Raw genomic sequence first — 24,613 nt, 5'->3', positions numbered from 1 at the left:
TGGGATCAAGTCCCACATCTGGCTCCCCGCTTCTCCCTCTGCCTATGTCTGTCTGTCTGTCTGTCTGTCTCTCTCTGTGCCTCTAAGGAATGAATAAGTAAGATCTTTTTAAAAATTAAATTTAAAAAAAATCTACAAAAGACCTGAATACCTGAAAAATTTTTTAAATACAGCCTAATATTTGGTTATAGAATTAAATCACAAGGAAAGCAAAGCAAAAAACAAAAACAAAAGAAAAGAAAAAATTTTTGAAATGATTAATAATAAAAACACAACATACCAAAATGTCTGGAATATAGCTAATTCAAGAGTTTGGAAAATTTTTATAGATTAAATGCTTTTATTAGAAAATGAAGGATGAATAGTAATAATACAGGTTTCCACAGAAATGAACTAAAAAAAGAAAACTAAAGCCCTAAGTATACAGAAAGAAGAAAATTATAAAGATAAAAGCAAATTCAATGAAAAAATAAAGGACAAGGAATTGAAAAAAATTAACAAACACAGAATTTGGTTCTTTGAAAAGACACAAGAAATTGATAAACCTCAAACAAGACTGCTTAAGAGTGGGTAGGAGAAAGAGGGTTAGAGAACACAGAATATATAGATAGCAAGCAAGCATATAAAAAGATGTTCTACATTATATGTCATTAGGGAAATGTAAATTAAAATGAGATACCACTACACACCTGTACAAGTGATCAAAATCCAGAATACTAACATCAAATGCTGACAAGGATGTGGAGCAATAGGAACTTTCAATCACTGCTGGTGGGAGTATAAAATGATATGCCACTTTGGGAGACAGTTGGGCATTTTCTTGTCAAATTAAACACACTCTGACATGATCCAGCAATCATGCTCCTTGGTATTTATCAAATTAGTGAAGACTTATGTCCACATAAAACCTATACATGGGTATTCACAGTGACTTTATCCAAAATTACAAACCTTGGAAACAAGGTATCTTTCAGTAGGTTGTGAATGGATAAATAACTTGTGATACATCCACACAAAGGAATATCATTTAGTGCTAAAAGAAATGAACTATCATCCCATGAAAAGACACAGAAGAATGTAAAGGCTTATTACTGAGAGAAGCCAATATGAAAAAGCTACAATATTCTGATTCTAACTGTAAAATGTTTTGGGAAAGACAAGAATGCAGAGACAGTAAAAAGATCAATAGTTGCCAAGGGTTAGGGAGGCAGTAGGGAAATAGAAAAAGCCCAGATTTTTAGGACAGTGAAACTATTACATATGATACTATACAGCAGATATATGTCATTACACATTTGTCAAAACCCCCAAAACATACAACCCCAAGAATAAACTCTGATGTAAACTATGTACTTTGGGTGATAATAATGTGTCGATATAAGTTCATCAATTTTAACAAATCTACCATTCCAGTGAAAAATGTTGCTAGTATAGAAAGCTGTTGTGGTGAGGGAACAGTTAGGGATATATGAGAACTATACTTTCTGCTCAATTTTTCTGTGAACCTAAAACTGCTCTAAAAAATAAAGTCTACCTAAAAGGGGGAGAAAGCATATATGACTTCAAGAAGTATTATAAAACTATAGCAATCAAAACAGTATGGTTTTTCTTTCCAAATGACATGCTTATCTATGTAAAAAAAAAAAAAATCCTAAGGAGTTTACAAAAAAAGCTACTGGAACTAGCACATTTCTACAAAAAAGCTACTAGAATTAAGCAAGCCTATCAAAGTCATAGGATAAAAGATCAATAAAAAAACAAGTACAAATGAAGAATAAAAATCATGATCATCTCAAAAGATGCAGAAAAAGCATTTGACAAAGTACAACATCCATTCATGATAAAAACTCTAACAAAAAGGGCATAGAGGGAACATATCTAAACATAATGAAAAATAAATGTAACAAACCCAAAGCTAACATCGTATTCAATGGTGAAAACTGAGAGCTTTTCCTCTAAAATCAAGAATACAAGATGTCCACTCTCATCACTTTTATCCAATAAATTATTAGAAGTCCTAGCCACAGAAATCAGACAAGAAATAAAGAGCACCTAGATTGGTAAGAAAAAAGTAAAACTGTAACTATTTGCAGATGACATGATGCTGTATATAAAAACCCTAAAGACCACCAAAAAACTGTTAGAACCAACACTAATGAATTCAATTGTATCTTGCAATAAAGTTGCAAGATACGAAACCAACATACAGAAATGTGTTGCATTTCTACACACTAGCCAAAAGAGTATTAAAAAACAATCCTATTTATAATTGTATCAAAAAGAATAAAATACCTAGGAATAAATTTAGCCAAGGAGGTGAATCTAACCTGTACTCTATAAACTGTAAGACACTGAATAAAGCACAACTAAATGGAAAGACAGTCCATGCTTGTGGACTGGAAAAACAAATACTCTTAAAATGTCCATATTACCCAAGCAATCTAAAGATTCAATGCAAGTCCTATCAAAATATCCACATAAATAATCCTAAAATTTATATGAAATTTTGAAGAGCCAAAGCAACCTTAAGAAAGAACAAAGCTGGAGGTACACAATCCCAGGTTTTGAAAAAAAAGTAGAACAGATCAGTGAAACTAGGAGCTGATTCTTTGAAAGAATTAACAAAATTGATAAATGCCTAGCCAGACTTATCAAAATAAAAGATAAAGTAACAAAATAAATAAAATTACAAATGAAAGAGGAGAGATCACAACTAACACCACAGAAATACAATTATAAGAGAATTTTATGAGAAATTATATGCCAACAAATTGGGCAATCTGGAAAAATGGATAAATTCCTAGAAACATATAAACTACCAAAACTAAAACAGGAAGAAATAGAAAATTTAAACAGACCCATAACCAGTAAAGAAATCAAAATCTTCCAACAAACAAGAGTCTAGGGCTGGATGAGACTTCCCAGGGGAATTCTACCAAACATATAAAGAAAAATTAATACCTATTCTTCTCAAACTGTCCCAAAAGATAGAAATGGAAGGAAAACTTCCAAACTCATTCTCTGAGGCCAGCATTACTTTGATTCCAAGACCAAAGACCCCACTAAAAAGGAGAATTACGGGCCAATATCCCTGATGAACATGGATTCAAAAATTCTCAACAAGATACAGCTAATTGAATCCAACACTACATTAAAAGGATTTTCACCACAATTAAGGGGGATTTATTCCTGGGCTGCAAGGGTAGTTCAAAATTCACAAATCAATGTGACACACCACATTGATAAAAGAAAGGGTAAGAACCATATGACCCCTCTCTCAATAGATGCAGAAAAAACATCTGACAAAATACAGCATCCTTTCTCAAAAAAAAAAAAAAAAAACCCTCAAGAAAGTAGGGATAGAAGAAATATACCTCAATAGCATAAAAGCCATATATGAAAGACCCACACCTAGTATCATCCTCAATGGGGAAAAACAGAGCTTTTCCCCTAAGGTCAGGAACATGACAGGGATGTCCAATCTCACCACTTGTTGTTCAACATTGTACTAGAAGTCCTAGCCTCAGTCACCAGACAGTAAAAAGAAATAAAAGGCACTCAAGTCAGCAAGAAGTAAAACTTTCACTCTTTACAGATGACATGATACTCTATGTAGAAAACCCAAAAGACTCCACCAAAAAGTTGCTAGAACGGATAGAAGAATTCAGCAAAGTTGCAGGATATAAAACCAATGCAAAGAAGTCTGTTGCATTTCTATTAACACCAGTAATGAAGCAGTAAAAAGAGAAATCAAAGAATTGATCAATTTACAAAAACCATAAGACACCCAAGAATAAACCTAACCAAAGTAGTAAAAGATCTATACACTGAAAACTATAGAATACTTATGAAAGAAATTGAAGGTGACAAAAAGAAATGGAAAAACATTCTATGTTCATGGACTGAAAGAAAAAATATTGTTAAAATGTCTATACTACCAAAAGCAATCTACATATTCAATGCAATACTAATCAAAATAACACCAGCATTTTTCACAGAATCAGAACTAAGAATCCTAAAATTTGTATGGAACCACAAAAGACCCCAAATAGCTAAAGTAACATTGAAAAAGAAAAGTGGGAACCATCACAATCCCAGACATCCAGCTGTATTACAAAGTTGTAATCATCAAGACAGTATGCTACTGACATACAAACAGACACATGGATCAATGGAACAGAATAAAGAACCCAGAAGTGGACCCACAACTATATGGCCAACTAATCTTCAACAAAGCAAGAAAGAATGTCCAATAGAAAAAAGACAGACTCTTCAACAAATAGTGTTGGGAAAACTGGACAGTTACATGTAGAAGAATGAAACTGGACCACTTTCTTATACCATACACAAAAATAAATTCAAAATGGATGAAAGACCAAATCGAAGACAGGAAACCATCAAAATCCATGAGGAAAAAACAGGCAGAAACCTCTTTGATCTTGACTTCAGCAACTTTTTACTAGACGCATCTCTGGAGCCAAGGGAAACTAAAGCAAAAATGAACTACTGAGACCTCATCAAGATAAAAAGCTTCTGCACGGTGGAGGAAACAATCGACAAAACTAAAAGGCAACCAATAAAGTAAGAGAAGAGATTTGCAAATGATATATCTGATAAAAGGCCAATATCTAGGGCAGCCCAGGTGGCTCAGCGGTTTAGCGCCGCCTTCAGCCCAGGGCCTGATCCTGGAGACCCAGAATCGAGTCCCACGTCAGTCTCCCTGCATGAAGCCTGCTTCTCCCTCTGCCTGTGTCTCTGTGTGTGTGTGTGTGTGTGTGTCATGAATAAATAAATAATTTTTTTAAAAGGCCAATATCTAGAATCTATGAAGAATTCATCAAAATCAACATCCAAAAAAAAATAATAATCCAGTTAAGAAATGGGCAGAAGACATGAACAAACATTTCTCCAAAGAAGACATGCAAATGGCTAATAGACACATGAAAGAAAAAATGTTTAACATCACTTATCATTAGGGAAATACAAATCAAAACCATAATGAGATACCACCTCACACAGGTCAAAATGGCTAAAATGAACAACTCAGGAAGCAAGAGATGTTGGCAAAGATGAGGAGAAAGAGAATCTTTTCACTGCTGATAGCAATGCAAACTGGTGCAGCGACTCTGGAAAATAGTATAGAGGTTCCTCAAAAAGCTAAAAATAGAACTACCCTACAACCCAGCAATTGCACTACTGGGTATTTATCCAAAGGACACAAAAATGCTGATTCAAAGGGATACATGCACCACAATGTTTATAGCAGCACTATCAACAATAGCCAAAATATGGAAAGAGCCCAAATGTCCATTGACTGATGAATGGATAAACGGGATATAGTGCCTATATATACATATACATACAATGGAATATTACTCAGCCATCAAAAAGAATGAAATTTTGCCATTTGCAGTAACATGATGGAACTAGAATGTATCATGCTAAGCAAAATAAATCAGAGAAAGATAAGTACCATATGATTTCACTCATATATAAAATTTAAGAAACCAAACAGATGAATAGGGGGAAAGAAAGGAAAAATAAGATAAAAAGAGAGAAGGAGGCAAACCATAAGTAACCCTTAACTATAGAGAACAAACTGAGGGTTGCTGGAGGGAAGGTGGGTGAGGGAATGAGTTAAATGGCTGATGAGTATTAGGAGGACATTTTTTGTGAGCACTAGGTGTTATATGTAAGTGATGAATCACTAAATTCTACTCCTGAACCCAATACTACACTACATGTTAACTAACTTGAATTTAAATTTAAAAAAACAAGGTAAAATAAAAATTTAAAAATAAAATAAAATTCAATGGTTGAATGTAATACATTTTGACCAGAGTGAAAGAAAGTATTAGTAAAATTTTTTTTAAAAGAGAGTTATGTAAAACTTTCACAGAATGTACCACAGAGAGTCAAAGAATAAACATTCAAAACATCTACATGTATGTCAGATAGTGTGAGATCTGGGGCACCTGGGTGGCTCAGTCAGTTAAGTGTCTGCCTTTGGCTCAGGTCAGGATCCCAGGTCCTGGGATGGAGCCCCACATTAGGCTTCCTGCTCAGCAGGGAGCCTGCTTCTTCCTCTCCCTCTGCCTGCCACACTCCCCCTGCTTGTGCGCTCTGTCAAATAAATAATTAAAAAAAAAAAAGACAGCATGAAATCTAACATTGTTTGCTTAGAGTCACAGAAGAAAATGTAGTAAACATTAGAAAAGATAAGGGCTCAGAACTGTGCAGAACTGATGGAAGATAATAATCCACAGAATTAAGAAGACCAGCAAATCCCAAGCAAGAAAAACAAATCTACACCTAGATATATTATAAACTTTAGAGACTCAAAAGAGAAAAATCATAAAAGCAGCCAGAGTGGGGGAAAAAAAAGATAAAATACTTTTAAAAGAACAGCAGTAAGACTGATATCTAATTTCTAAAGAGCAATACTGGAAACCAAGAGAATATAATATACAGAGACAAAATAACTACTCATCAGAATTCTATAGCCACCAAAATATCTCTCAAGAAAATGGTGGTTAAAATAGCCCAAATTCAAAATCTAGCTGTAACAAAACAATATACTATCCACTTAATATTCGTCTTTATTTTTCTCTTTACCTATAATATATATATTTATTTTTCTCTTTACCTATGATATATATATTGCTTTAAACAGAACTAAATGCCTTAAGAATAATGAAAAGGTCAAATGAAATTAGACACACGGAAAATCATAGAATTTCTCAGGACCTATTTAGATTCCTAGCTTCTTTAACTATAAAATAAAGTTTTGAACAAGATGATTCCTAAGGTTTAGTTTTGCATGATTCTGTACCTAATTAACCACATGGCTACTGCATTATCACAGTAAAGATTTCATTTCGTTTAATCAGTGGTTTAAGTAACAAAAAATTAAGTGCTCTACCAGAGTTGCAAGTGATAAACTATATTTACATAATCAGGCTTGGAATATAAAAGATAAAGGATTCGTAAAACAGAAAAGAATCGTTTCTCCCCCATTAAAAGTGAGTACATATCAGAAAAACAACTTAATTGGAAGGGGCACCTGCACCCCAATGTTCATAGCAGCAATGTCCACAGTAGCCAAACTATGGAAAGAGCTCAGAGTCTATCAACAGATGAATGGATAAAGATGTGTTTTTATTTATTTATATATATATATATATACACACACACACATATATATAATATGTGTGTTATGTATACGTTACATATATATATACATACATATTTACATACACACACACATACAAGGATGTGGGGGAGGCCAGGAGACTCCACACTGAGCCCAAGCACTATGCAGGACTTGATCCCACAACCCCGAGATCATGACCTAAGCTGAAATCAAGAGTTGGATGCTTAACTAACTGAGTCACCCAGATGCCCCAAGGTAAATTAAAACATTCTATCAATGAACCTGGAGGGCAGCCCCTGTGGCTCAATGGTTTAGCGCCTCCTTCAGCCCAGGGCGTGATCCTGGGGTCCCGGGGTCGAGTCCTGCGTCGGGCTCCCTGCGTGGAGCCTGCTTCTCCCTCTGCCTGTGTCTCTGCCTCTCTCTCTCTCTCTCTCTCTCTCTCTCTGTGTTCTCTCATGAATAAATAAATAAAATCTTAAAAAAAAAAAAAGAACCTGGAAAATTCTAACAGTACAGCAATGACTCATATAAACACTGATAGTGAGGAGCAAGTAACCTTTGTGCTACATGCAAAGAGGGGAACTTTGTACATTTTCCCTCACAAACACAGAAAGGTACTTTCTGTTCGGATAAAAGAAAAATAGTGTTAATGATCAAAAGTATGTGCTTACCTTGTAAAAACTCCTCCTTGCAAGCAATGAAGTAGAAGAAAACAACACTGACTTTCTTGGCCTGCTTTCTTTAAATCAGCCTTGAACCAAGAATAACTAAAACACTGCACCACAAGTGTTCCAAAAAGCATAAAGCTTACTGTTAAAATACCAAAAACATTTTGTCCTTCATAGAAAAACCTCACAGATACCCAGATGTCCACAATTAAATCAGTTATATAGATTACAATGCCAAGAACTGACAACATAAAAGTCAGTTTAGTATATTTCATTATGAATCACTATAGCTCTTGGTTATCTACTTTCTTCTCTCATACAAAAAAAACAAAGAAAAAGAGTATTAGTGCATCCGTAGTATTGCACTGAATTTTAATTTCTACTCCCTAAATTTACTCAGAAGAAAGAATAAATATTATGAAATTGGAACACTAAAACCAAAGTGACTGATTTTAATTTTCTGTTCTAAATCTCCTATCCAGGTCCAATCTTACAAGCTTTATTCAATCTTCTGTTTTTCAATGATCTTTACTGCAGATGACAACACCTAAAATGAAACATATATATGAGATTCTAAAAATCTTGAGTATAATATTAAAAACCATAGGCCATGACTTTATCAAACTTATACTTTTTCTAAAAATAATACCACTAAATATAGTTTTTATAATAGCTTTGGGAAAGTAAAGCCTCAGAAACATACTTATTAGTTGAAAACTTCCTTTGAGATGCACTTACCTTTTAAAAACCATAATCTACTAAGATATTTATCACAGGTCCATCTGTAGTGGCAAAAAGGTAGAAACAATCTGTGTCAACATAAGGAATTGGTAAATAATAGTAGATTCACAAAATATTACAAAACTACCAAAAAATATTTAACAAAGGTATAATACCTATGAAAATTCTTAATATAGTTTTTTAATCTTAATTCCAGCTAGGTAATATACAGTGTAATATTAGTTTCCAGTGTACAATATAGTGATTCAACACTCCCATAAACAGCCAATACTCATCACTAGTGCACTCTTTAATCCCCTTTACCTATTTCCACCCACCCACCTCCCTCTCCTAACCATCAGCGTGTTCTCTGTAATTAACTTTTTTTTTAAAGATTTCATTTATTTATTCATTCATAAGAGACAGAGAGAGAGAAGCAGAGACATAACAGGTTCCATGCAGGGAGCCCGATGCAGGACCCGATCCCGGGGCCCCAGGATCATGCCCTGAGCCAAAGGCAGACGCTCAACTGCTGAGCCACCCAGACGTCCCTGTAATTAACTTAATACAGTTTTGAGTCCTCATCTAAGAATTGAGCTTAGGAAAATAAGCTACATACTCTTTGAAAAACCTTTATAACAGTAAAAAGTTGAAAACTACCTAAATGACAAATGAGACCTAGTTCAATAAATCATGGTACACTATAGAAAGGAATACACCACACAAAAAAGAATGAAGAATGAAGCAGCTTTGTATAAATTGATTTCAGAAGATCTCCAAGTGAAAAAACCAAGTGCCAAAGGGTAAATATAGCATTTATGGGTTTTCAATTATATACGGAAAGAGAGAAAGAAATTAGGAATAGAAAGCAAATGCAACTTCAATACTTTAGTTAATTATTCTTTTATATTGTTGAATTTTTTACAAAATAACATGTACCCATATATGAGTTATATAACCTCTTAAAATAAAAACAATAATGCTACTTTTAAAGAATTTCAATGACTGGACAAAATGTTAATATTTACTTAACACTATGTGCCAAGCATTAAACTAAATCTTTTTTTTTTTTTTTTTTTTTTTTTTTTTTTTTAAGGAAGAAGGCGATATTTATTTTTTCAAACTCTATTCCAGCCAACTACCATAAACTCGGTTATTCTGAAGGCTCCTTGTTTCACTTTTTTTTTTTTTTTATTGGTGTTCAATTTACTAACATACAGAATAACCCCCAGTGCCCGTCACCCATTCACTCCCACCCCCCGCCCTCCTCCCCTTCTACCACCCCTAGTTCGTTTCCCAGAGTTAGCAGTCTTTACGTTCTGTCTCCCTTTCTGATATTTCCCACACATTTCTTCCCCCTTCCCTTCTTTTCCCTTTCACTATTATTTATATTCCCCAAATGAATGAGAACATATAATGTTTGTCCTTCTCCGACTGACTTACTTCACTCAGCATAATACCCTCCAGTTCCATCCACGTTGAAGCAAATGGTGGGTATTTGTCATTTCTAATAGCTGAGTAATATTCCATTGTATACATAAACCACATCTTCTTTATCCATTCATCTTTCGTTGGACACCGAGGCTCCTTCCACAGTTTGGCTATCGTGGCCATTGCTGCTAGAAACATCGGGGTGCAGGTGTCCCGGCGTTTCATTGCATTTGTATCTTTGGGGTAAATCCCCAACAGTGCAATTGCTGGGTCGTAGGGCAGGTATATTTTTAACTGTTTGAGGAACCTCCACACAGTTTTCCAGAGTGGCTGCACCAGTTCACATTCCCACCAACAGTGTAAGAGGGTTCCCTTTTCTCCACATCCTCTCCAACATTTGTTGTTTCCTGCCTTGTTAATTTTCCCCATTCTCACTGGTGTGAGGTGGTATCTCATTGTGGTTTTGATTTGTATTTCCCTGATGGCAAGTGATGCAGAGCATTTTCTCATATGCATGTTGGCCATGTCTATGTCTTCCTCTGTGAGATTTCTGTTCATGTCTTTTGCCCATTTCATGATTGGATTGTTTGTTTCTTTGGTGTTGAGTTTAATAAGTTCTTTATAGATCTTGGAAACTAGCCCTTTATCTGATATGTCATTTGCAAATATCTTCTCCCATTCTGTAGGTTGTCTTTGAGTTTTGTTGACTGTATCCTTTGCTGTGCAAAAGCTTCTTATCTTGATGAAGTCCCAATAGTTCATTTTTGCTTTTGTTTCTTTTGCCTTCGTGGATGTATCTTGCAAGAAGTTACTATGGCCGAGTTCAAAAAGGGTGTTGCCTGTGTTCTTCTCTAGGATTTTGATGGAATCTTGTCTCACATTTAGATCTTTCATCCATTTTGAGTTTATCTTTGTGTATGGTGAAAGAGAGTGGTCTAGTGTCATTCTTCTGCATGTGGATGTCCAATTTTCCCAGCACCATTTATTGAAGAGACTGTCTTTCTTCCAATGGATAGTCTTTCCTCCTTTATCGAATATTAGTTGCCCATAAAGTTCAGGGTCCACTTCTGGATTCTCTATTCTGTTCCACTGATCTATGTGTCTGTTTTTGTGCCAGTACCACACTGTCTTGATGACCACAGCTTTGTAATACAACCTGAAATCTGGCATTGTGATGCCCCCAGATATGGTTTTCTTTTTTAAAATTCCCCTGGCTATTCGGGGTCTTTTCTGATTCCACACAAATCTTAAAATAATTTGTTCTAACTCTCTGAAGAAAGTCCATGGTATTTTGATAGGGATTGCATTAAACGTGTATATTGCCCTGGGTAACATTGACATTTTCACAATATTAATTCTGCCAATCCATGAGCATGGAATATTTTTCCATCTCTTTGTGTCTTCCTCAATTTCTTTCAGAAGTGTTCTATAGTTTTGAGGGTATAGATCCTTTACATCTTTGGTGAGGTTTATTCCTAGGTATCTTATGCTTTTGGGTGCAATTGTAAATGGGATTGACTCCTTAATTTCTCTTTCTTCAGTCTCATTGTTAGTGTATAGAAATGCCACTGACTTCTGGGCATTGATTTTGTATCCTGCCACGCTACCGAATTGCTGTATGAGTTCTAGCAATCTTGGGGTGGAGACTTTTGGGTTTTCTATGTAGAGTATCATGTCATCGGCGAAGAGGGAGAGTTTGACTTCTTCTTTGCCAATTTGAATGCCTTTAATGTCTTTTTGTTGTCTGATTGCTGAGGCTAGGACTTCCAGTACTATGTTGAATAGCAGTGGTGAGAGTGGACATCCCTGTCTTGTTCCTGATCTTAGGGGAAAGGCTCCCAGTGCTTCCCCATTGAGAATGATATTTGCTGTGGGCTTTTCATAGATGGCTTTTAAGATGTCGAGGAATGTTCCCTCTATCCCTACACTCTGAAGAGTTTTGATCAGGAATGGATGCTGTATTTTGTCAAATGCTTTCTCTGCATCTAATGAGAGGATCATATGGTTCTTGGTTTTTCTCTTGCTGATATGATGAATCACATTGATTGTTTTACGGGTGTTGAACCAGCCTTGTGTCCCAGGGATAAATCCTACTTGGTCATGGTGAATAATTTTCTTAATGTACTGTTGGATCCTATTGGCCAGTATCTTGTTGAGAATTTTTGCATCCATGTTCATCAGGGATATTGGTCTGTAATTCTCCTTTTTGGCGGGGTCTTTGTCTGGCTTTGGAATTAAGGTGATGCTGGCTTCATAGAACGAATTTGGAAGTACTCCATCTCTTTCTATCTTTCCAAACAGCTTTAGGAGAATAGGTATGATTTCTTCTTTAAACGTTTGATAAAATTCTCCTGGGAAGCCATCTGGCCCTGGACTCTTGTGTCTTGGGAGGTTTTTGATGACTGCTTCAATTTCCTCCCTGGTTATTGGCCTGTTCAGGTTTTCTATTTCTTCCTGTTCCAGTTTTGGTAGTTTGTGGCTTTCCAGGAATGCGTCCATTTCTTCTAGATTGCCTAATTTATTGGCGTATAGCTGTTCATAATATGTTTTTAAAATCGTTTGTATTTCCTTGGTGTTGGTAGTGATCTCTCCTTTCTCATTCATGATTTTATTAATTTGAGTCTTCTCTCTCTTCTTTTTAATAAGGCTGGCTAATGGTTTATCTATCTTATTAATTCTTTCAAAGAACCAACTCCTGGTTCTGTTGATCTGTTCCACAGTTCTTCTGGTCTCGATTTCGTTGAGTTCTGCTCGAATCTTTATTAACTCCCTTCTTCTCTTGGGTGTAGGATCTATTTGCTGTTTTTTCTCTAGCTCCTTTATGTGTAAGGTTAGCTTTTGTATTTGAGTTCTTTCCAGTTTTTGAATGGATGCTTGTATTGCGATGTATTTCCCCCTTAGGACTGCTTTTGCTGCATCCCAAAGATTTTGAACGGTTGTATCTTCATTCTCATTAGTTTCCATGAATCTTTTTAATTCTTCCTTAATTTCTTGGTTGACCCTTTTATCTTTTAGCAGGATGGTCCTTAACCTCCATGTGTTTGAGGTCCTTCCAAACTTCTTGTTGTGATTTAGTTCTAATTTCAAGGCATTATGGTCCGAGAATATGCAGGGGACAATCCCAATCTTTTGGTATCGGTTCAGACCCGATTTGTGACTCAATATGTGGTCTATTCTGGAGAAAGTTCCATGTGCGCTTGAGAAGAATGTGTATTCAGTTGAATTTGGATGTAAAGTTCTGTAGATATCTGTGAAATCCATCTGGTCCAGTGTATCATTTAAAGCTTTCGTTTCTTTGGAGATGTTTTGCTTAGAAGACCTATCGAGTATAGAAAGAGCTAGATTGAAGTCACCAAGTATAAGTGTATTATTATCTAAGTATTTCTTCACTTTGGTTAATAATTGATTTATATATTTGGCAGCTCCCACATTCGGAGCATATATATTGAGGATTGTTAAGTCCTCTTGTTGAATAGATCCTTTAAGTATGATATAGTGTCCCTCTTCATCTCTCACTACAGTCTTTGGGGTAAATTTTAGTTTATCTGATATAAGGATGGCTACCCCTGCTTTCTTTTGAGGACCATTCGAATGGTAAATGGTTCTCCAACCTTTTATTTTCAGGCTGTAGGTGTCCTTCTGTCTAAAATGAGTCTCTTGTAGACAGCAAATAGATGGGTCCTGCTTTTTTATCCAGTCTGAAACCCTGCGCCTTTTGATGGGGTCATTAAGCCCGTTCACATTCAGAGTTACTATTGAGAGATATGAGTTTAGTGTCATCATGATATCTATTCAGTCTTTGTATTTGTGGACTGTTCCACTGAACTTCTTCTTAAAGGGGAATTTTAAGAGGCCCCCTTAAAATTTCTTGCAGAGCTGGTTTGGAGGTCACATATTCTTTTAGTTGCTGCCTGTCTTGGAAGCTCTTTATCTCTCCTTCCATTTTGGATGAGAGCCTTGCTGGATAAAGTATTCTTGGTTGCATGTTCTTCTCATTTAGGACCCTGAATATATCCTGCCAGCCCTTTCTGGCCTGCCAGGTCTCTGTGGAGAGGTCTGCTGTTACCCTAATACTCCTCCCCATAAAAGTCAGGGATTTCTTGTCTCTTGCTGCTTTAAGGATCTTCTCTTTATCTTTGGAATTTGCAAGCTTCACAATTAAATGTCGAGGTGTTGAACGGTTTTTATTGATTTTAGGGGGGGATCTCTCTATTTCCTGGATCTGAATGCCTGTTTCCCTTCCCAGATTAGGAAAGTTTTCAGCTAGAATTTGTTCAAATACATATTCTGGCCCTCTGTCCCTTTCGGCGCCCTCGGGAACCCCAATTAAACGTAGGTTTTTCTTCCTCAGGCTGTCGTTTATTTCCCTTAATCTATCTTCATGGTCTTTTAATTGTTTGTCTCTTTTTTCCTCAGTTTCCCTCTTTGCTGTCAACTTGTCTTCTAGGTCACTCACTCGTTCTTCCACCTCGTTAACCCTCGTCGTTAGGACTTCTAGTTTGGATTGCATCTCATTCAATTGATTTTTAATTTCTGCCTGATTAGCTCTAAATTCTGCAGTCATGAAGTCTCTTGAGTCCTTTATACTTTTTTCTAGAGCCACCAGTAGCTGTATAATAGTGCTTCTGAATTGGCTTTCTGACATTGAATTGTAATCCAGATTTTGTAACTCTGTGGGAGAGAGGACTGTTTCTGATTCTTTCTTTTGAGGTGAGGTTTTCCTTCTAGTCATTTTGCTCAGTGCAGAGTGGCCAAAAGCAAGTTGTATTGGGAAAAAGAGAAAAAGAGAGGAGAGAAAGAAGGAAAGAAAAGAGAAAGAGAAAAAAAAGGGAAGAAAAAGAAAAAAAAAACGAAAAAAAAAAAAGGGGGGAAGAAAAAGAGAAAGAAAAAGAAAGGAGAAAAAAAGGGGGTGGGGGAAGGATACAAATCAAAAAGCAAAATAAAACAAAAACAAAAACAAAAACAAACAAACAAAAAAAGAACCACCGGGGAGTATCTTCTGATTCTGTGTACTTTAAGTCCCTTGGCTTCTCCTGGAAGTTGTCCGTCTAGCTGGTGTTCTGGGGGAGGGGCCTGTTGTGCTGATTTTCAGGTGTTAGCAGTTGGGGGAGCTGCTGTGCCCCCTCCTGGTGCAGGGCTCGGTGGGGGTTGTTTACCCCGTGAGGCCGCAGGAGGAACAGCCCCAGTGGCGGGGCAGCTCTGGAAACCTGGATTCAGCCCCCGCAGGAACTCCGGAGCTCTCCGTCTGCAGGGCCTGGAGGCTCCGGGGCGGGGCCGCTGATCTGCTCAGCTGGGGCAGGAGCGTCCTCGCTGTCCTGGGCCCTCCCGGCCTCTGCCTGTCCCGGGGGAGGCGGGATCCTGGGCTGTGTCCCGGCGCCCTGTGCTCCGGAGCCTGCGCTGGTGGATTCGCGCTCCCGGGCCGCGCAACCCCCTCCGCGGAGCTGCCGCCCAAGCCCCTCCGAGCTGCTCCTGGAACCGCGCAGCCCCCTCTGCACGGAGCCTCTTCCTCTGCCCGAGCCCCTCCGAGCTGCTCCCGGGGCCGCGCGGCCCCCTCCGCGGAGCCGCCGCCCGAGCCCCCCGAGCTGCTCCCGGTCCCGCCGGGTCCCGCCGTGCGCGCTGCAGCCCTTAGGGAGCTCGGCGCACTCTCCTGGGCGCGCAGTTGCTGTTACTGTCCCAGGGAGCCGGAGGGCATCCTCGCCCTACTGGTTCCTGCTCCCACTCCCCACAAGCCCCTTTCCGCCCGGGAAGGTCGGTGCAGCTCCTGCTCCTCCGGGACGGGGCTCTCCTGTCCTGGGGACACTCGCCCCGGCCTCAGCCCGGCTCCTCGCGGGGCCCCTCCCCCTTGGAGGCCTTTGTTCCTTTATTTCTTTTTCCCCGTCTTCCTACCTTGATAGAAGCGCGAATTCTTCTCACTGTAGCATTCCAGCTGGTCTCTCTTTAAATCTCAGGCCGAATTCATAGATTTTCAGGATAATTTGAAGGTTTTCTAGGTAGTTTGGTGGCGACAGGTGATTTGGAGACCCTACTCTTCCGCCATCTTGCTCCTCCCCCCCTAAACTAAATCTTATACATAAAATACCCCCAATTAGATCTTACATCAAATTTAGGAAATAGGTATTACTATTATGACCCCAATTTTATAAATGTGGGCTAAATATAATCTACAGATTTGTCTGACTTAGCAGCTGCTCCTGTATTTCCTGGGGTGCTCTTTTTGGACCCTTTGTACCTGCCCATGGTGCTTTCTGGTAGAGGCATGGAATTGGCAGCTGCAGTCTCTGAGCTGAGATAAACCTCTTGGTGGAGGCAGGGGAGCCAAGCCAGAGTCATATGCAGTACAGTGGTAGCAAATGGGCTGACCATTACTGCTGCAGGATTTGCAGGCTGTTATGTTCTGCAAGCCATAAAGCATATTGAGCCTCAAGCAGTCTTTCAAAGTCTACCAAAATCTGCCTTCAGTGGCAGCTATCAGAGAGGTGGGTTTGATTCCAAAATGCCAAAACAAGAGGCACCATTATAGCAGGTGTAAGCTCTACTGCCAATAAAGGAAAAATAAGAGCCACTCTTCTACAAAGTACGCTCCTAAACAAGGGAGGATCTCCTTACATTGCAGCTAAAATCAACAAAGCTAAAGATTTACTACAAGGTTGAACTAAAAAATGAAGTAAATGTGCAATGAGTTTTACATTCTTATTAGTTTATGTTTAGGAGTGCCAGTTATTTATAATAAAACATCTCAAAGCTAAAAAAAAAAAAAAGTTTGATTCAACAATGTTTTCTTTAATTTTCCTAATTGCTAGTATTTCTTTTTTTTTTTTAAGATTTTATTTATTTATTCATGATAGTCACAGAGAGAGAGAGAGGCAGAGACACAGGCAGAGGGAGAAGCAGGCTCCATGCAGGGAGCCCGACGTGGGATTCGATCCCGAGTCTCCAGGATCGCGCCCTGGGCCAAAGGCAGGCGCCAAACCACTGCGCCACCCAGGGATCCCCTAATTGCTAGTATTTCATATAAAAATCCAGATTTTTAACTAGTATCAAAAAACTGAAAGATTTACTACACTAGACTAACATTCCCTCATGAGCAGTAGATGCCTCCTAAATGGGGCATGCTCTCTCAAGTTCACCACAGTAGCCAGCTACCCCACCTCAGTCATTTCAGCAGCTGGGTCTCAATGCTAATATACTAGCTATGTGTCCTCAAACATGTTCTTTTACCTCCCTATGCCTTATTTTCTTTCACCTAAAATATGGAAATAATAATGGCATATACTTCATAGGGTTGTCTAAGAAAGATAATACTAAGAAAGATAAGAAGGCTAAGAAAGATAATACATATAAACCTCTAAAAAGTACCTGGCAAACAGTCAATAAATGTTAATTACCATTATTACCTTCCCTGCCTGCCTGATCCTATGAACATCTGAATTTGCAATCTTTGACTTCACTTTAAAAAATGTTAAGGGGGATCCCTGGGTGGCTCAGTGGTTTAGCGCCTGCCTTTGGCCCAGGGTGCAATCCTGGAGTCCCGGGTGCAATCGGGCTCCCGGCATGAAGCCTGCTTCTACCTCCTCCTGTGTCTCTGCCTCCCTCTCTCTATGTCTAAAATAAATAAATAAATAGATAGATAGATAGATAGATAGATAAATAAATAAATAACTTTAAAAAAAAAATGTTAAGTAAATGGGGCAGCCCGGGTGGCTCAGCGGGTTAGCGCCACCTTCAGCCCAGGGTGTGATCCTGGAGACCTGGGATCGAATCTCATGTCAGGCTCCCTTCATGAAGCCTGCTTCTCCCTCTATGTCTCTGCCTTTCTCTCTGTGTCTCTCATGAATAAATAAATAAAATCTTTTAAAAAAATGTTAAGTAAAAAAATACTATAGTATGATTGCAAAGCTTTAAAAATCCAAAGGAAATATGATTGGAGGAATACAAAAATGTTAATATAAGTTTTATCTGGGGAATTAATGGTATTACAGATGAATTTTTTCCTCTTCTTCTTTTCTATTTATATGAACTGAACTGTTTCCCTCCAAAGTTCTTATGTTGAAGTACTAACCACCAATGTGACTGTATTTAGAGGCCTCTAAGGAGGTAATTGAGATGAAAAGGAGTAATAAGGACAGGGCCCTAATTCAATAGGACTGGTGTCCTTATAAAAAGAAGCGACAACAGAGATTTATATCCCCCACACCCCACTTCCATACACAAAGAGAAAAGGCCACATGAAGATGCAGCTAGAAGGCAGTCATGTGCAACCCAAAAAGAGAGGCCTTGCAAGAAACCAACCCAGCTGGCACCTTGATATTGGACTTTTAGTCTCCAGAACTGTGAAAAAACAAATTTCCGTTGTTTAAGTCACATAGTTTGCGGTTACTCTATTATGGCAGCCCAAGTAGACTAACACCCTACATGTTCTATAAAGAACATTTATTACTTTAAAAACCAGGAGGGGGGATCCCTGGGTGGCGCAGTGGTTTAGCACCTGCCTTTGGCCCAGGGCGCGATCCTGGAGACCCGGGATCGAATCCCACGTCAGGCTCCCGGTGCATGGAGCCTGCTTCTCCCGCTGCCTGTGTCTCTGCCTCTCTCTCTCTCTCTCTCTCTCTCTCTCTCTCTCTCTGTGACTATCATAAATAAATAAAAATTAAAAAAATTAAAAAAAATAAATAAATAAAAACCAGGAGGGGACAGTGTTACTAAAAACACAACCTAATATTTACAGTGTTCTTGGCATTCTACCACTTATAAGAATTTTGTTTAAAAGTTTTCAAAATAATATTAAAATGTATTTCACTCTTCTTACAGAAAAAAGAAAAATCACTATCACTATTTTTCCTGACAATAATGCTGTGGCCAACATGAAGAAAAAAATTATTTTAAAAATCTGAGTTTTCCCAATCTAGCAGGCCATGAATTTCCATGCAGCATGTTTCTTAAAATGAAAGCCATCATGCCCAAAATAAGCATGGAGTTTAGGAGGATGAGATTTAATTAGAAGGTTCTGTTCAATAAACTAAATACTTACTAGGAGTCTACCATGTGCTGTTTTAGGCTTTGGGATATATCAAATGACAAAAGAGATTTTTTTAAATCGCTGCCCTTATAGAACTTACATCCTAACAGAAAAAGATAGTCACAATAAAAATAAGCAAATTAAATATCATATTGGAAGGTGATATGTGCTACGGAAAAACACGACCCTAGGAGTTGGAAGTAAGAGACAGGCACATTATGAGCTGCAATTTTAATTAGAATGGTCAGGATGAGAGCACCTGGGTGGCTTAGTTAAGTGTCCAACCTTTGATCTCAGCTCAGGTCTTAAATGGTCAGGACAGTGCTCACTGAGAAGGTGGCATTTAAGTAATGAAATTAGCCAGGCGGGTATCATGTGGAAAAGCTTTCCAGATGGAAAGAACAGCTAGTTCAAAAATCTAATGTGATTTCAAATATGTCCTCCAGAAAAAAATAAAAGTTCCATAAAATACTGGCAACTTCCTTACCATGGTTATACTGGATGTGTTTAATGTGTATCCAAGTCCTGTTCTAACAGCATTCTTTAAAATGTAACTTTTTAAGCTTCACTCTCTAGGGAGGAAAAAGAACATCACATACGTAATGGAGGAATAGACAATAATAACACTAGCTATCATTGCTGACTGTTTACTATGTGCGAAGTGTTTTACGTACATTTTATTTAATCCTCACAATCTCTATGAGAAGGGCATTATTGGCCAGAACACTAATGCTTAAAGATGCTGGGTATTTAGATGAGTTACCTCTAATAAGTAAACTGATTTTAAACATAATTTCCTTAACATCACAGACTATAATATCTAAGCACTTCATGTGTACATTTCTTAACCACTCTCCCCACAAAGAGAGTTTCCTTCACCTGGTAGGCATACGGAAAACACTAGTTTTGAAATAAATTTTATAAGACAGGAAAAATAATTTCTAAGAAGCTTAGAAATTCCATTAGCAAAACATCAGATTCAACAGATGAATGTGATGTGGCAACCTCTCTATACCTAATTTAGTCAGAACATAATGCCAACTAGAAATAAAACTACACAGCAAAGAAAATAAACATAGCAGTTCTCTTTAAGAAAGACAACTCCTTCAATAACACAGTTATATAAACTTATATGAGGGATAGTCCATCTCTATCCCTATGGTTAATCACCATTCCAATTATCACCTTAGGAGAAATAATACCATCTACAAAATTTGACTCTATAGAGAATTTGTGACACTTGCTGACTTCATAGGAGAGTTTAATCCAATTTCATTCAGAGGTCAACCCAGCTATGTGGCTAACTGGCTGCCAGCCAGAATATATAACCTTTGCCCACTGTACATGTAATACAGCCGACATCTGAAGAAGTAAAGACTAGCAAACTTTAGTTTGTCAATCAAATTGAACACACATAAAATACAGACTTACCTGTCATATAAAAAAGAAAAGTCTTCTTTAACTCAAAGTCTCTCCTGGAAAATCTTCATCCTGGGAATCTTTTGTTTCTTCTTCACTGAAAACAAGTACCATTAAAGGGCATGTAAACCTTTGAGAATGAATACTAAAATGAAACTGAAATCACCTGTTAGTCATATGTAAGATTTCCTCCTCTAGTGATAAGAGAGTTTTATCATTGAAACTACAGTACACCCCTTTATAACTAACACATTGAGAGAAGAGATAATAGCTCCTCATACAACTTGACTAGGTTACAAGGTTTTACTGTATACAAAATTTAAGTTTTCAGGACACCTGGGTGGCTCAGTGGTTGAGTGTCTGAGTGCTCAGGTCATGATCCCGGGGTCCTGGGATCAAGTTCCAGGTTCCTCGAAGGGAGACTGCCTCTCCCTCTGCCTCTTTCTCTGGGTCTCTCATCAATAAATATTTTTTAAAAAACAAAATTTAAGTTTTAAGAAAATACAATTTGCCTCACAGCATATCCAAGTAAATAGTAAGTGAAAAGGAAGGAGATTCTTACATTTGAAGTACTCTGATAAAGAATCTACAAACAATTTTTAACATAATCCTACCTTTTTCAAATTGTATACCTTCTTAAGCCCTATGCCCCAAGAACATAGGATTGTTGGTTTCTGTTTCCAAAATACTGCAGTTGTTCTACTTCCAAGCCTTTTCTCAAGATTATTTACTGCTTAGAATGCCCTTCCTACCTCCATCTGATCAAGTTCTATCAGTCCTTTAAGAATCAACTTAAAACCCCACTACCTTTAAGCTTTCCCAGGTCTTCCCAATTAATTTATTCTCCCCTTCCTCCTCGCCATCCTTTCACTTCAGTTATACTTCTCTAGGATGTACTCACAGATTATAAGCCTCCAGAAACCCAATTATCATTTTAGCACCCCACCCCATATGTCTACAATAATACTGTGCATGTTGCAGGCAGATGATAAATGATTGTAAATGTAACTGAACAGAATATAAAAGCTTTGGTCGTATTTCCTGGGGAGAAGCTTAAACTTCAGGTCACATTACTTAGACATACCCACAAAGACAATTTTGCAGCAGCAGCCTAGATTTCTCTTCTGAGCTCAACCCATATACCCAAATGTCTATAGATTTCTTTATCAGGATATCCCACAGTCATCCCAATTTCAATTCGTCTAAACCAAGTTCACTACCCAACCTCTACTCCTCTTCTTCTGCTGGTGTCTGTATATATGACTCAAATGAAGCAACTTAAATTTTAAATCATTTGTTGGGTCCATTTGGCAGATGAAGAGCTTGGCAATGAATTAAAAGAAATAGAGATGGAAGCCACAAGGGAAATTCTAGTTTAAAACAAAAAGTCAAGGGATAAAAGAATGCAACTACCCACAAGTCCCAGAAATTACTGTTCCACCCTCTTCTCCAAGGTTTGTTGACTTTCTAGCACGAGGTTTTATAATTTTTTTTTAACTCATGATAGACATAGAGAGAAAGAGAGGCAGAGACACAGGCAGAGGGAAAAGCAGGCTCCATGCAGGAAGCCCAAGGCGGGACTCAATCCCAGAACTCCAGGGATTAATGGCGAGCCACCCAGGGATCCCCTAGCACAAGGTTTTTTAAAAAGGAAAATGGAGGGATCCCTGGGTGGCGCAGCGGTTTGGCGCCTGCCTTTGGCCCAGGGCACGATCCTGGAGACCTGGGATCGAGCCTCACGTCGGGCTCCCGGTGCATGGAGCCTGTTTCTCCCTCTGCCTGTGTCTCAGCTTCTCTCTCTCTCTGTGTGACTATCATAAAATTTAAAAAAAAATTAAAAAAATATTTAAAAAAGGAAAATGGAGCTTCCTGACTGAATAGCCATTAAGTGATGGCTACACATAAATAAAATTGAGCTGAAAACGCCTGATGTGAGGGATTTTGACGGTTCTTCCAAACATTTTTTTTAAAGGGCATATTGCTTGCCTTCCTATTACAAAGGGGATAATTTACATGATTATTTCAGCAAAGATTTTTGAAACACTTTTCCATTAAAAGTACATCTTTGAGACACAAGGCAAAGAAATTTGTCACAAATAATCCAGGTGTGTCTTTCAAGAAATCTGGATTAAACCAATGATTTGTGGGCAGCCTAGGTGGCTTAGTGGTTTAGCACTGCCTTCAGCCCAGAGCGTGATCCTGGAGACCTGGGATTGAGTCCCACATTGGATTCCCTAATGGAGCCTGCTTCTCCCTCTGCCTGTGTCTCTGCCTCTCTCTCTCTCATGAATAAATAAAATCTTTATTAAAAAAACAAACAAAACCTAGCCTTTTCTCGAAGATGGCACCGAAGACAAAGAAGGAAGCCCCTCAGCGGTTTGGCGCCTGCCTTTGGCCCAGGGCGCGATCCTGGAGTCCCGGGATCGAGTCCCGCGTCGGGCTCCCGGTGCATGGAGCCTGCTTCTCCCTCTGCCTGTGTCTCTGCCTCTCTGTCTCTCACTGTGTGCCTATCATAAAAAAAAAAAAAAAAGAAGGAAGCCCCTGCCCCTCCCAAAGCCGAAGCCAAAGCCTTTGAAAGCTAAGAAAGTAGTTCTGAAAGGCGTGCACAGTCACAAAAAAAGAAGATCCCTACATCACCTACATTCCGACGACGACCCAAGGCCCTGCGTCTACGAAGGCAGCCCAAATATCCTCGAAAGAGCACCCCCAGGAGAAACAAGCTTGATCACTATGCCATCAGCAAGTTCCCCCTGACTACTGAGAAGAAAATAGAAGACAACACACTTGTGTTCATTGTGGATGTCAAGGCCAATAAGCACCAAACAGGCTGTGAAGAAGCTCTATGACATGGATGCGGCCAAGGTCAACACCTTGATCAGGCCTGATGGAGAAAAGAAAGTATATGTTCAACTGGCTCCTGACTATGATGCTTTGGATGTTGCCAACAAAATTGGGATCATCTAAGCTGAGTCCAGCCAGCTATAAATCTAAATTTTTTCGCCATTAAAAAAAAAAAACTAACGATTTGTAAAATACTGTACAAATTGTATTTTCTTTAGAAACATCTGCAAAGGGCAGCCCTGGTGGCCCTGGTTTAGCACCACCTTCAGCCTGGGGTGTGATCCTAAGAGTGTCTGGATCGAGTCCCGCGTCGGGCTCCCTGCATGGAGCCTGCTTCTCCCTCTGCCTGTGTCTCTGCCTCTCTCTCTCTCTCTCTGTCTGTCATGAATAAATAAAATCTTAAAAAAAAAAAAAATCTGCAGAAAAAAAAAAGTTAAAATACGTTTCCTAAGTTTTAGAAAGCGCAAGCATCTATCAATTTCTCATTTTGAAAAAGACGGCGGGCTGCGGCGGGGGATACATGCCAGATCTCTCTGGAGGTTGTGCTTACGTACAATGATCATAATTCAAAGAAACGGGTCGTAGGATCTGTGCATTTCCTCCTAGGTAAAAACTGTAACTCGATTTCTTTTTTTTTTTTAATAGGGAGCGGTAGTTAGTAGCGAGAAAGTCCTCGCGGAGAAAACGCCTCAGGGCCGACCTAGGCGTCTGCACAGGAGCCTCACGCGGCGGGAGCCGCAAGCTCCTCGAGTCTGACGCGCTGGGGGCCAATGCGAGGGCCAGGGCTAGGGACGAGCCTTCCGACGCCGGGGGCGGGGGCGGGGGGCCACAGCTGTCACTGGCAGGTCTCCCAGTCTCCGTTTTCTCATCTGTAAGGCAGACCCCAAAAATAGCGCCTTCCTCTTCGTGTTGTCGTGAGGATTAAACGAGACGGCGTTAGCCCGGCGGTAAACACTGAGGAAACACGAGCTGCCGCCGTGACAGGGGGCGCACAGCGTTCTGCCCCCGCCCACGCCCACGCCCCGCCCACGCCCCGCCGCTGCCCGAAAGTAACAAGCCACCCGCCCCAGGGTCTCGCGTCCCGCAGCGCCCCCCACACCTGCCTGCCCTGTGCTCCGCCACAAGACTCCCCGGGTCAAAAGGTCTCTCGTCCACCGGGATGACCTGGCCACAGACTCCCGTGAAGGCGCCAGGCTCCGTGACACGCGGCAGCGCTCGGCCGGCGGGACGCAGCCTCGCCTCAAGACGCCTCGCGCCACGCGCCACGCGCCACGCGCCCTCGCCCGCCGCCCGCCTCCCGCCTCCGCCTGCGGAGCCCCGGCGGCGTCACGTGACGCCCGGCCCCGCCCCCCGCCCCGCTCGCGC

The 24,613-nt window shown here is 39.4% G+C and overlaps 1 protein-coding gene and 1 pseudogene across 10 annotated transcripts in view; one reads left to right on the top strand and one right to left on the bottom strand.

Annotated features, from left to right (window-relative positions):
* Window positions 1-24,613, bottom strand: part of XKR9 (XK related 9) — an 85,253-nt gene that overhangs the window by 21,008 nt on the left and 39,632 nt on the right. For 2 of the 10 annotated variants that reach the window (XM_038579491.1, XM_038579492.1), the window contains 4 exons: window positions 20,420-20,504; window positions 19,476-19,560; window positions 8,560-8,603; window positions 7,825-8,368 (listed from right to left, as the gene is read on the bottom strand). In XM_038579491.1, the coding sequence (XP_038435419.1) occupies window positions 7,825-8,096 (272 nt within the window). In that variant the 5' untranslated portion in view covers window positions 8,097-8,368; window positions 8,560-8,603; window positions 19,476-19,560; window positions 20,420-20,504. Of the gene's footprint in view, window positions 1-7,435; window positions 7,499-7,824; window positions 8,369-8,559; window positions 8,604-19,475; window positions 19,561-20,419; window positions 20,505-24,347; window positions 24,514-24,613 lie in introns of those variants that run through there. The other 8 variants (XM_038579490.1, XM_038579496.1, XM_038579494.1 and 5 more) reach the window with 8 other exon arrangements.
* Window positions 9,235-16,623, top strand: LOC100688248 (annotated as a pseudogene).

The sequence above is a fragment of the Canis lupus genome, chromosome 29 (genome assembly GCF_011100685.1).
Source record: "Canis lupus familiaris isolate Mischka breed German Shepherd chromosome 29, alternate assembly UU_Cfam_GSD_1.0, whole genome shotgun sequence".
In the NCBI taxonomy this organism is placed as follows: domain Eukaryota; kingdom Metazoa; phylum Chordata; class Mammalia; order Carnivora; family Canidae; genus Canis; species Canis lupus.
Note: the sequence above shows the minus strand (reverse complement) of the source record. Positions and strands in the feature narration are given on the sequence as shown.